Genomic DNA, 14,219 nt, shown 5'->3' on the forward strand with positions numbered 1-14,219 from the left:
TCCCAGTTGTCAACGTTGTCATATTCACTAAATAAATTATACAAAATAATAAAAAAATACTCATCATTGTATTAAAATAGCTGTTTTGTCCTCAGAGAACTTCAACTTCACTTCTCTAAAAATATGACCGCCTCAGGTTGCTATGGTTACTCCCAACATCTAACAGCTGCATTAATTCAGAACAGTGTAAAGATTTTTGGCCGGAACTCCTTGAGAAGTTCCATAGGTGTCCATATATCAGAAGTTAAAGGAGACCAACTCAACCTCCAGAGCCAATCAGAATCAAGTGTTCACCAAGCCTATGGTATAACAGATCTCCTTTCCTTAAGACAGGGGTGTCAAACTCAAGGCCGGGGGCCTAATCTGGCCCGTGGTACAGTAATATCCAGCCCGCAAGATCATAGCGTATTTCCATTAAAACTGGCCCTCTGGTATGATGTCTGCAGAGTTTCTCCAGTATAAAAATATAAACCTAACCTTGACAATTTAAAATATCCTTGTTAAAGTCATCAAAATCTGACAAAAATAAAGAGTGAAAATCAACAGATAAAAAAAACAGGAATCTTGGAAAAGAAAAAAATGTGCTTTCATTTTATGTTTCTGAAAATTATGACTCAAACTTATGATTTTGACTTTTAATTCTTTACTTTGACCTTTTCAATTAATGATTTTTTACTTTTTATATCATATTTTGACCTTTCAGAGTCACAGTTTTAAATGTTAAGTCATATTTTCACCTTTTTAACTCATTTCATTTTTTTCCCTCATATTTTGACCATTTAAACCCATAACTTTGGCTATGTAATGCCATTACGTTTACACTTAAGACTCTCAATTTAAAATTTTAAGTCATGTTTTGCCTTTTAAACTCATGATTTTGATTTTCATCTGATATTTTGACTTTCAAAACTCATGAATTTTAATAAAAAAAAACAGAATTTTTACATTATGATTTTGTGTTTTGTCTCACTTTTAAGAATAATTTTTTTGACTTGAATTTCAAAACAACTTACCAGTGCTTTTTTTTCGTATTTTATTACTGGTGAAAGTGAGGTTGAGAGTTTAAAGTTAAATGTCGACCCTGTTAGGCTCTCAGGTTCGACTTAAATCCAAAATCTGGCCCCTGTTGTGATTGAGGTCGACACCCCTGCCTTAGGATAACGCAGCGCCATCTCCTCTGGTAACGAGGTCATTCTAAAAACTTGTGGAAACATCCCAAAATGTACACATTACCCAGGAAAATAAAGTAGAATAACAAGTATGCATGCATGTTCTCTCAGATTTGATGATTTAGTAATGGTTTGTAACCGTTAAGATTCAGCCAGCAACATTTTTCATAAAATAAACTTGAACTTTTTTTTTTTATATTTGGGTTGGGATTTCATATTTATAGGTGGCAGTAGGTCGTAAGGTAAAACCAGTTGAGAAGCACTGATAACAACATTATCTGAGCCTTTATCTTGTCTAAAAATAAATAGAAAACTGGACATGCTGTCTAGCCCTAGTATGTGGAGATATCTTATTGTGATTTTGGCTTTTACAGGGAAATCAGAGCTTGGATAAATCAATAAAACAAATGACAGGATGCTTAAAATTGGCAAGAACCTTTATTTATTCATCATTACACAAAGAAAGTAGCTATTTACAATTATTTTGCCATTATTCATTATTCTCTTCTGATTCCAAATGATCAGTAGTAGTCCTCGGGGTCAGCTTTCTCTCCCTGATTCTGGATTTGCTGCTGCTTCTTGTACAAATCAGCAATCTGCAGAGAGAGGAGGAGACAGAGAGGAAGACATAATCAGAGAAGGGTGGAAGTTTTGCATGCATGAAAGAGAGAAAGAAGCAGGAGAGGAGCATCATGGAGTCAGGTCAGTAACATAAAGAGCAAAAGCTAAAAATAACAGTTTGATTATTCATATCTGCCGCTTTGAAGTCGGTGACTCCCAGCTGCTGACTGGGAGACAGAGGTTGTGTTCACTTGAGCTCATTGGTGGGGGGGTGGGGGGAGGAGATGAATAATGTGTGAGCAGCAGGCCCACCCTGAAACAGCAGCTTCAGTAGTGGTGCAGCAGGGTGGCACAGAGAGCAGGAAAACAATGAACCATCACATTATTTCTCCCACGCAGCACCGAGGTGAAGCTTTGATCCACAGCATGAGACTGACCACCTCCACCCTGCTCTGCCTCCTTGTTTATTTACTCCTTCTGTTTAAACTAAGGTCAGGATTCATTTGAATTGACGGCTAAATGGTGGGATGTGGAGCGATGTGTTGTTGTAATGAGTGCCTGTGAATGAGAACAGATAGTAACTGACAGAAGAATCATTTAAATGCAGCTAATGTTCTCGGCAGACTCCCACCTGAGCACAAATAGACTCCACTGTTAACAGATGGCTGTTAATGCCAGACAGTGAAAACTCACATTAGAAACATGAATCAGACCTTATCAACACTTACACCAGGTTTAAAAAAAAAAAAAAAAGACGCAGACTGTCTGCCTGTGAGCATCCTCAGTTACACAACAATGAGCAATGCTTGCGTGATACCTGGCTTGGATTCGACTGTCAGTCAGAGTTTGAATCGCTTGATGCTGGCGAGAGCGTCTTTAAATTTTTTAGAGCGGAGTCAAAGCAGAGAGATGTAGCCTGTTGTTGGACAAATTGGTATAGAGTGAACTCTTTGAAAATCAAAGCTTAATGTTAGCAGCTCTTTGTCAGGCTTGCTGGCAGCTGTGTTACTGATGGATTGATTTTCATTCAAAGAAAAGCTTCCTCAGATATTTTCAGTCCAACCATATGACAAGAGAATATGATTAAATGCTTGATGCCAATATTAGCCAGCTTTTTATGCTTTCAGCTAAAATAAAGTATCATCAGCATCCAAAATCTAATACCAGCCATATGGACAAATGTAATTATAGCTTATCTGTGCTACATTTATCAAAGTTTTCTAATTATTTATTGATAATAAATGTATTTGAAATGGGGCATGAATTAAACTAAGTCTAAAGTTCCTCTGATAAATGAAGAGTCAATTTTTGACATGTTATTTTTAACAATCACTCTCAGTTGTTTTTCATTGCATATGTGTCATTGATGGATAGAAAAAAAGGGGTACTCCTTTGATCCTCCATCCTAATGTAGCTTATCTTACAAGTTTAAAAAACAATTCTTCTATAAATCACTTCCATCTTGCACAAACCGCCTCATAAACATTGTTTTTCAGACTCACAGCATTTTGTTAAAGGAATGAATGAAGCACCTGCAGAGGCACACGCTCTGTTCACTTTGATTGTGCATGAAAGCCAGCAAGTGCTTATAATATGCTTCTTTTTTTTTAAACGCCTGGCAGTAATACCGTATACCGTATAAAATTTGGGGAGGGTTAAACAATGTTAAAAAATTAATACTGCCCAATCCTAGCCTCATATGGCCTCAGTGGTGAAAACACCTGTGCAGCACAGCTCTAGATGTCCATCTTTTGTAGAATAAGCATGAAAATTTATGAGAGCCAAATAAAATCTGTAGGTGGAGATCCTTTAGATTAGTGGTTCCCAACCTTTTTTCCTTGGAGCCCCCTACTTGTACCTAAGAAAACTTGAGCCCCCCAGGACTGACACAAAAGAAAACAGTGATACTTTGTGGCCAAAATTAGCTAAAATTTTAACTTTTTTTTGTGTAAATCCAAACAAAGTAGCCCTAAACACAAATAATTATACCCAAACACCACTGTGTGATTTATTTATAAATGTTTTACCATAATTTCTGTTAATATGTGCAAATCTAATTTTAACAACCTCAAGGCAGACAGAGCCTCGCGCCCCCCCGAGATCTCTGCCACTCCCCTTAAGGTGTCCTGGACCCCAGGTTGGGAACCAAGGCTCTAGATGTGACACCAGTGATGCTCTCCAAAACAGCCAAAAAGGTGTCCAGTTTCTGTCCCAAAAAGAACCACAGGGGAAATTTTTGTCTAGGAGTGGAATTGTGCAAGTCCACTGCACCAGGGCCCCACAGCGGCCCCATCATGTAAGATAGGGGTCTGTTGAGAGCTACGTGCACGAAAATTGGTTCACATATGTATCAGGACTACACGAATAAAAAAGTCTCCAGGGATCATCCTATAAAATGTACAGAAAAGGCTCTACAAACAGATAATCAAATTTTGGCAATTTTTTTGGCTGTTTTGGGCATCATCACAGCATCACATCTAAAGGATCTCCACCCACACATTTCATCAGACTCTCTCCAGATTTTCTGTGCTTATTCTACACAAGATGGACAACTAAAGCCATGCTATGAAGGAGTCTTCACCAAAGGGCGGGGATTTAATCAGGGCCCACATTTGGTAAACCTTTTGTTCGCTATTTTTTAACGTGTGCCAACTTTTTTTGATTCTATAGAACTCTACAGTGCTTCTGTCAATTGTCATCATACTTCACTGGGATGATCACAATTTGGTCCTGAATACATTCACGCACCAATAGCATCACTTTGTGACAGCACCCCCTTCTGTCAATTGAACATTTTCTCCTCTGAATTTTGATAAATTAAAAACTAAAGACACTCAGCTCCCTCGCGGTATTCAACCAAGGCTCATGATTTTCAGTCTGCTTATGGGTCATCATCAGACACACAAAAAAAGAGCCTTGGACCTGTACTCAAATACCAACAAGAAGTCCACTAGCTTCATCTCAATTTCAAAATAGAGCATTTCTAGTGGTGACAAATGCCTTTAACCTGTTTTAACTTCTCTATGCATCTTTCAGTGATTGTTTTTATCTCTAAATTCAAACATGACATGCCATCAAGTCCTGTGGTTCACTTGTCTCGTTTGTCAGCCTTTATGTTGTACATGGAGAAAAAAAATCTTACTTCACACTAACACCTTGGCCTAATTGAACTGAGAAGTGATGCATAGACAATATGTAATGAACAAAAGTACTGGCCAAGAGCTCTCATAACCACAAGACGAGGTTTCTGGCAACTGAAAGTGAGATGACTAAAAGTACACAGAGAGAGCCAGTTTCTTTCTCTGTCCATTGTCCTGTCCTCTAAAAAATGCAAACGAAAATAACAATATTAAAAGCAGATAAATCACTAAAACTAATCTATGCCTGATGAGCTGCTGATATTCTGTAAAAGCACGTATTTAGGTAAAAACCCTAAATAAGTCAAACTTACAATCAGAGCTGCAGGTTCAGCTGATCCGCAGTCTCTACTGTCCATTATAATTCTCTGTTTGCAGCCTCTCAGTATATCACAATGCTGTCCTGCTGCTTTACCCGTCTGTTATAGAGCTGCGTTTGTCGTGCAGCAGGAGGTCACTACATAAACGTACGCCTGTGTAAAAAGAGATCGTCCTTGCTGTGCCATTCACCCTTGAAATTTTACGGGACAGCTCTAGAGGAGTGATGCACCGTCTCTATACAGCACTTTAAGTTACATGGTTGAAAAAAACACACATATGATTGGATTTTTACCGGTTAGCAGTCATGATAATATCGCTCAGGGCTGACCTGTTTGCCCTCCCAGCTCCCCCTACTCTCACTTTGTTTGGTGTTTGATGCTGAAATTGTGTATGCCGTGCTATTCTGTGCTCTCCTGCTGGGTTGACGTTCCAGTTTGATTTACCTGAGCTCCAGTTGTGGCGTCCTCTGGCTTCTTGTCATCTCTGATCCGAAGGAAGCGAGGGAATCTGAGAGAAATGCCCTTTACTGGATCAACCTGAGAACAGCAGACAGAATCAAAATCAGTATACATTCAAAGATTCATCAAAGTTTTTTCTTTATTGGTTGCTTGTTTGAAGGAAACTTTAAACCACCATTACCTGGATGACTGAAAATCTTCGCAGAGGTGGTAATCTATACTTTATTTTGATTGTCGAGCTTTTAAAGCCACTGAAAGCCCATTAGTTCAAGGTTTTAAACATCAAACATCAAAACCTTTAAAGAAAAAATTAAATTAAACCCTTTCAGATTGGCGACAATCTGAAAGGGTTTTTTTGTCCTGTTTCCATTTATCTGCCTTTCAGACTCACTTATGACTTTCAAATATGAATGCACTGCACTTTTTCTTTCTTTTTTACAATAACAAGGGGCCATTTAAGAATGAGAGAGTGTTACATTTTCAGGCAGGATATTTGATGGATTATATGGATGTAGACTTTTTTTTCGCCTGGAGAAATTCTGATATATATAAAATGCTTTTTATTAGAATTCTGAATGTGTCAGGAGCAATAGCCCTCTGCAGAACAATAATCAAACTAAATCAGTGAGAGTTATGAGGTTTCAGAAGAAACTGGCAGAAAATGTACACTTACAACTGCCTTATAATAAATAAGGAACACTGGTGAATGAAAAGTGCTGCTACATGCTCACTGAATTCAAACTATAGCACCAAACTTTCTGACTTCATTCCAGGGTTAACAAATATGACACAATGAAATAACATAAAGCAACCAGTTTGAGAACACTTCATGAAGCACAGAAATAGGAAGACACTTTGAGGTTGACATAGCTGGGATATAAGACAGTCAGGGGTTTGTCTTTGTGAGAGGGAAATCAATGTTTAGTGATTAATTATGCAGAAATGTTGAACATCGATCATGCAAAAATGTTGATGCACCCAGTATATTAGTTTAACCCACAAATTCCACATACTCCGCATCTGCAGCTTCACCCTCTGTATGCCCTTCTAAATTATGGCACAGCACAGAGCATCATGAGACGAGAGATCACATAGTAACTCCAAGACTGCACAATAACAAGTCCAATGTGAGAGTAGCATGAAAACCAGTGGTTCTCAACTGACGTGTCTCAGACAAAGCGCCTCCTAAAATTAAGACCTCTCACAGGTATAGTGGCTGGATAGCTCAGTGGTTTACATTGCTGACTGTGGTATGGGAGATTGGAGTTCAAATCCCAGCCAGTCAGTGTCTAGTGTGGGTCCTTGGGCAAGGTCTTTAATGCCAGGAACACCTGTCCCAGATGTTAGACGCTTTGGATAAAAGCGTCTGTTAAATGACATTGTAACGTCGTAAGGTAAAAAAAGAATATAATACTTTTTACGGCCTTTAATTTAACAAGTCAAATTTAGGATCTTTTACGACTTGTCAAAGATTTGCAGTAACTCTGGCTAGGAATATAAGCCATTTCAAATATGCTGACTGCCATCACTGACTCCATAACGCCTCCACAAAAACCAGATGGCAATGTCAGTGATATCAAGTCTAGTTTCAAACTTTCCATGACTAGAAATATATAGAATTCTTTTTTTTCTATAAATGTTTAAAACTTGCAAACTTGGTTTATTTTAGAGCCTTTTTAAGTCTAACTGTGCTTATTATGAGAGTGGTGTGCTCTTAATGTTATAAGCACTGTGGGATTGATTCCATCTGCCAAACAAGAGCTAATAAACGAGTACCTGTCTTATTAAATCCTCCATCTTTTACAACACTTTTAATAACTCAGTTAGAAAGCTATAATTGAGACTTTTATTGTAGACAACAGACCATAACAGGCAGGATTTATCAGAAGAAACATTCAGGTGAATAAAAACAAGCTGAACTCACCATTCCCATGGCAGCCTTGTAGACCGGTGACAGCGACAGGTCGGCACACTTCACCTCCCAAACCTGCACAGCATCCAGCCAGACGTCGGGCTCTGCTGATTGGTCGAAACGGTAGTAGGCACGGGGTTTGGAAAGAATGTGCTCCTGAAAAATGAGAAATAAATAATGATTCTCATGAGGAAATACATCAAAATACATTGTTTAAAACAGCAAGTATAAATGATAGCACAGCCAAGTACCTCAAGATAACCAAGTTAAGTGCTTGAGAGTTACATGTCTCTGCAACCATGCTAATCATTGTCAGTGTTCTGCTGTATGTCTATTAGAGATATTACCGAAAATACAATACCTACTTATACAACAACCAATAGTTGGGTGATTTCTTGTTCAAAGTTAAGAAAAAATAAGGGGGAAACTCCTGCATACAGTCTTTACTGCACATATACAGTTATGTAGGGTGCTAAGCATACATCATGGGGCCTGACGTGCCACAACCTGGGGCTTGAGATGGCACACGATTGGCACACGTGTGTCACTTGGTAGTCAACGTCAAGCTCGACTTCTCTTTTGTCTAGGCCAAACCTAATAATACGCCTGGAGACGACCCACATTTTTCAGGCACTTGGGACATCCACAGCACGACTAAGGGCTTGTGGCAACTCTACCACCCGCCCTTACTGTACCCTAGGCCATGCTTATTCGCTGCATCCACCCCTTTAGCCTCAATTTTTAACCAAAATATGACTAAATGTCCTGCACAGCATGGTTTCACCTTTACAAGCAATGAATGAATCTGAGGCCCAAAGACAGTGATTTTTGACCTCCAAAATCTGATCATTTCACCCTTTAGTCAGACTGCAGATGTGTGCAAAACCTGAAGAAAATCCCTTGTAGCACTCTTGAGATATCGGTTGCAAGAATGCTCCAGACGGACATGCACGTACAAACTAACTGACAACCCAAAACATACAGCCCCCGGCCATAGCGATCTTTTGCAGAGGCATAAAAATGCTCCAACATTGCTGAATGATTCAAGAAAACAATGATGAAATAACAGAAAAGAAGTGCATCTAAACAGAGTAGAAACTTTAGATACATAGAGACAAGCCCAACGTACAAAACAGGTCAATGCATTCAGAGAAAAGCTGATAAAGAGACAGTGACAGAGTGGCTTTGGTTGCCCTGCTGCTGCCTCCAAATCTCTTCCCAAGAGACCGCACAGACTCTGAATTCTCTCATATTCAAATGATACCAGCTTGCCTGAGGGCCAACATGAAGGGGTGACTTCCAAAGTGCACCATCATACACCTACATGAAAGATTTCAATCACAAACAGCTTCATATACACATTTTGTTACCTGATGCTCGCCTGGAAATCACTCCCCCAAAGTGCTGCTGTTTTGCAAGCAAACTGCGGTATCTGTCGACACGTAAAATATTTAATAGTCTCTTTTTGACTTTGACACGAGCGATCATTCTGCCAGCGTTGGTGTGATGCTTTTTATAAAATGACACCCACCTTGTTTTTGGGCGTAAAACAATCTATTTCAGCGAATGGGACTCTGAAATGGTGTAATGTTAACTGAAGTGCCGCAGTGTCCACAGAACTGGGTCATAGTTAAGTAATGCTGGGAAAAGAAAAGCTCCAGCAGTAGTGGTGCTGGTTTTCTCACACATTATTTATACTGTAGGCATTCAAGTGACACTCTCACACAGAGTGAATCACAATGAGCGAGCTGGTAGGCGTGTAGAGTCTCATAAAACATTGCTGATGATAGACACCAGATAGTGATACACTTATACACTTTATTTGAAGGGTCAGCCATCAGCTAGACGCAGCTCATCCACATGAAAGCTACACTTATAGTCTTTATGGCTGTAAAATAAAACAGCACCTCCTAGACTGTAATTATGCGTGGGAGTCCTCTTACTTGTATGCAAATATTTATGTCATTTACACCAATTACTGCATCCTTCTTGAGGGCATATGTACAGAGACTTATTTAAGGAGCAGAATTATAATCAGGTACAGGTGTTGTTGCTGGAGGAAGCAGTTTTTGCAGACTGTGCTGCACTAATGGTGACTTATAGAGGTTTAACTTCTTGTTTAAGGCTGGCCCCAAACTACAGGATATAAAGCCCAACTTTTGGCCAGATTTGCCCCTTCTAATAATCAGCAGGGTGTGTCCCGTGTTAAGGCTGGTTGCAAATGCTTTTTTTCCAAATAATCCTCAAATATGTGGTGTCTCCATTAATTATTTTACTGCTTCAAATCCATCTATCCATCTTCTGCTTATCTGAGACCGGGTTGTGTTGGCAGCAGGCTAGTCAACTCTTACATCCCTCTCCCCAGCGACACTTTCCAACTCCTTCTGGCAGATCAAAAGGCATTCTCCAGACCAGACAGGATATACAACTCCTCCAGCACATTCTAGGTATTCTGGAGGTCTCCTCCCAGCTGGACGTGCCTGAAAAATCTCCAAAGGGAGGCGCCCAGGAAGGCATCCTCAAACCACCTCAACTGGCTCCTTTCAAAGCAGCTCCACTCTTCTCTCCAGACATCAGAACTCCTCACTTTATCTCTAAGGCTGAGCCACTTGTATCCACAGTCTCATTCTTTCAGTCATTACTTAGAGTTCATGACCATAGGTGAGGGTTTTGGCTCAGCTCCCTCTTCACTACAATGGTCCCGCACATTGGTGCTGCTGATACTGCACCAATCAGCCTGACAATCTAACGATTCCTTTTATCCTTACTCATGAATGGGACCCTAAGACACCTTAACTCCCTCACCTGAGGCAGAGACTCACTCCCCATCCGGAGGGAGCAATCCACAGTTTTCTGGCAGAGAACCATGGCCTCAGACTCGGAGGTGCTCACTCTCACCCCATGTGATTGTGTTTTCTGTATTTGAAAGTTCTACTGAAAACACTGAAATTTAAAGACCTGTGGACTTTTAAACTATTCCAATCATTTAAAGAGATAAAAAATCTAATGAACAAAATCCAAAGGATTTTCCACCAGACGGAGAGTAAGCATGATCTCAGAGTAATATTTATGTTCAAAAACACAAGCACTGAGAATAAACATGGAGCTGCATTGTGTCTCATCAAAGGGGTTAATTTATGGAACAGCTGTGGTAAGGAAATTATAACATGTAAAACATCAGGTGGGTTTAAACAAATCTTCAAAAGCAACAGAATTCAAAGACAGAATGTAAGAACAAAGGGGTTAACAATGTGCATTGTTGGTTTGTGGTATGTGTATTTTAATGCTTGAATTTTGTTGTTTTGGCCTGCATGAATGTGTCAGCCTTGTATAGCTTGAGTTCATACTTGGTTAAATGGGTAGAGAAGTTCTTCACAGCATCTTACAGCATTTTTTTAGACATAAAGTCGAGAATAATATTGAATATATAGCTTTTTGCTTTGCTTAGGTATGGATCCATGGTATTTTATAATGTTCAAAATAAGAGATTATAGAAAATAAAATTGAACGATAGGTAAATAAAACATCAAGATACAACCAACAAAGCAACCTCAGTTCAAGCATTTGTAAAATTTGTTCGACCACAAACAATGATTGGAAGTTGTTGAACCTATTATTCAGACCAAAAATGTATGGCTGTATCAGAAAGGCTCCCCATGATCAAACTCCATTTGCAAATAAATGTAACACATTTATAAACAGATACATTTTATCATCCAAACACCCTAAAAGGCTCGTCTGTACTCGCCATTCTAAAGCAACACCACGCCTCTTTGCTTAAGAGTTAAATCTTCTCACAAAAATAAAGTCTTCTTCAACAATTTTTCACAAATGCTACACCAAACTGTCAGTGGTCAGAACCCAATTCATGATTTGAAACCCTTTTTCTGGCAAACCTTTAAACAATTCCAGGGACCTGCAAAGTATTTATGTATAAAAATAATTATTATTTGCATTCACTTTATTCTAAAAACTCTAAAACACATTCTCATTGACTAAAATGAACTTGGCACTGTAATGCACTTGTGATTAGGAGTGTAACTGTATTTGTATCGCAGTTCAGCGCACATAATCTCAAGACAAATTCGTCCAGACCATTAAAAAAAACAAACAAACGTAACAAGTATTTACCTGCCAATCTAGGTGGCAGCAATGTCTGTCACTAATGGCTATTAAACAACCAAACAGAGAAGAGGAAGAAGCCGCCCAAAACAAAACACACCAATAAGAAAAGTTAGCCCCTTCTGCAAGAGAAGCAAAGAAGCAAGACACATCAGCTTCCCGTCCTTATCTCCACAGTTTTTAAAAAGCCTTCAGATCCTGTGTTTACATGAGCTAATCTGAGGTTAGGACTTTGCACAAGTAACCACTGCATTGTCTTTTTTTTTTTTAACAAATAGTGTTAGAGAACACTGCATAAATCATAAATATGACACATTGCTCCAAAATGCATGTATTTTAATTTGTATTTCATATTGTTTATTTGTATTCTTTCAAATCAGGAGATATAAGGCTGTTAATTTCTGTTTTGCTTTTATATTTTGGATACCTCTTTGTTCTCCTCTTTTTTGTCTCATTTGGAACAAAGTGTAAGTTGTGCTGTTAGTTAATAAAAAATAATGATTGATAATGAGAGAAGGAAATCTTAAGTTCTAAATCTGGTAATCTATGTTCCTTTGTTATCAATTAATCGAGCCTGTATCAAAAAGTGACCCCAAAACTGAGTTACAAACCGAACCGTGACCCCTACTAGTGATGCATACTGGGAACCCTAGGAGACAGAAGTTACGACCAATTAAACCACTTGTGTCACAGTTTACACTCAATTAGTCAAAACTGAAAACACTTGATGCTAATGAAGTTCATTCTAATAACAAATCAACCCCATGAGGATCTGAGTAAAACGACATTGTGGATCACTGAATTGAAATAAAAGCAGCACTTTGAAGAGACTTTTTGTTTCAATGACATCTCTCCTATGCACCTCTCCAGGTGTGCAAAAGATTTACTCTTTGGTTATTTCTTTTGGAAACCGATTTTTGTTTTGTTGTAATTTATTTGTTTTTGTAATGAACTTCATCTAACTGCTATCAAATTACTTTTTGAGAAAAAAAAAAAAAAACTTAATTCCTGGAGCAAACCATGCCTGCTGTGTTTTCTAATTTGTGATATGGTGTGTAACATATGCTCAGCAGTGTTTTACTTTTCACTGTTGTGTGCATGATGTGAAAACATTGTTTGATTCTGAGCACAGATGACACTGTTTGGATGTGATTGATTATGACAGAAAAATCAGAGGTTTTGTGATTGCAGTTGAAAAACTGAGTTTTGTAGTTTGAAATAGAGAGGAAGGTTTCAAGAAATGAGACTTGGCAGTTGTGAAAAACTGTCACTATCTCTGATTACGAATATTTAACCATATTAAAGTTTTAAAATAAGCTTAAAAAGTAAAGAAAAAACTTTTCTTTTTCTCTTTTGTAGTAAAGATTTTGGATGATGTAGACCTCACACCTTGTAGTTAAATCCTTTATTTTAGTCCAACTCCGGACCTTATATTGTACAAAAAGGCCTTTGGTCAAAAGCTCAAAGGGTCAGATAACTTCTGCATTGTAGGGCCTCTAAATCCATCTCTGAATTAATGCAGCATGATTGCAATTATAGTGTAAAAACTGCAATTTGCGATTATTATACAGAAATGTAAGCATGACTCTACTTGCTTGGTTATCAGGGAAAATGCAGAGAAAAATGGTATTTTTAAAGTTTGTATTTTTCAACTCAAAATCCCAGAAATATTGGGGCACAGATAGCCTGGGTTCAAGACCAGCCTGTGGCTCACTTCCCCACATTTCTTTCCACCAGCTCTTACATCTCTGTATTCAGCTTTATCCACTGCCCTCCTCTTAGAATGGGGGGGCAAATATATATCTTAAAAAAAAAAAAAAAAAAAAAAACAATAAGTGAACTGTATACAGTTCTTGCTTTCAAGTGTCTTGATATTTTCCAAAAAATAAAACCTTTCCTTTATTGAAAATAAATGTGGAATGGTGGCATTATTGTAAACTTTAAGGCCTTTCTGCTGTCCCGTTTTCAACCCTATAACTACAATTAAATATTAAAAATATTGCAGCTTTTTATGCATTTGTGTAATTTCAATTGCTGACATTGCCATTGCAATTAGATTAATTATGCAGCACAACCCTGAATGATGCTTAAACTGGTTTAATTGTAGCATTATTTTGTCCATAACTATTGTTTTCTAAGAAAAGAAAAACCCAGGAAGAATATGATTTGGTTTCAGTTCGATTTCTGCGACCCTCCTACACTTGAGCCATCTCTGACCATATTTCCGTCCTTCAACTCATCCGGCATCCTCCAAACAAAAACCACCAACAGAGTCTGGATTCAACAGGGGGTATCCTATCATGCCTCCAACATCAGTACCTCTTACAGCATATGAAGACATCAAGATAAGAGTCTAATCACTGATAACATCTGATGTTTCATCCTTTTATATGCATGGAAAATAAAAAATAGCCAGCACAAAACTTCAGGACTCTCCTGCTGTAACATTTATTGTACTGATAAAAGCCAAGCATCTTTGACAAAGAAAACTAAGTGTAAACCAGTAGTTATCACCCAACCTTCTGTTGAAAACATTCAC

At 38.4% G+C, this 14,219-nt stretch overlaps 1 protein-coding gene across 1 annotated transcript in view; it reads right to left on the reverse strand.

The window, feature by feature from the left end:
- Positions 1-1,588: 1,588 nt before the first annotated feature.
- The window catches only part of lig1 (ligase I, DNA, ATP-dependent), a 126,132-nt gene continuing 113,501 nt past the window's right edge, over positions 1,589-14,219 (reverse strand). The window contains exons 25-27 of the mRNA XM_041804099.1: positions 7,571-7,714; positions 5,632-5,724; positions 1,589-1,765 (exon numbers count right to left, since the gene is read on the reverse strand). Of these exons, the coding sequence (XP_041660033.1) occupies positions 1,691-1,765; positions 5,632-5,724; positions 7,571-7,714 (312 nt within the window). The 3' untranslated portion in view covers positions 1,589-1,690. The remainder of the gene's footprint in view (positions 1,766-5,631; positions 5,725-7,570; positions 7,715-14,219) is intronic.

Source organism: Cheilinus undulatus, linkage group 13 (assembly GCF_018320785.1).
Source record: "Cheilinus undulatus linkage group 13, ASM1832078v1, whole genome shotgun sequence".
Classification (NCBI taxonomy): Eukaryota; Metazoa; Chordata; class Actinopteri; order Labriformes; family Labridae; genus Cheilinus; species Cheilinus undulatus.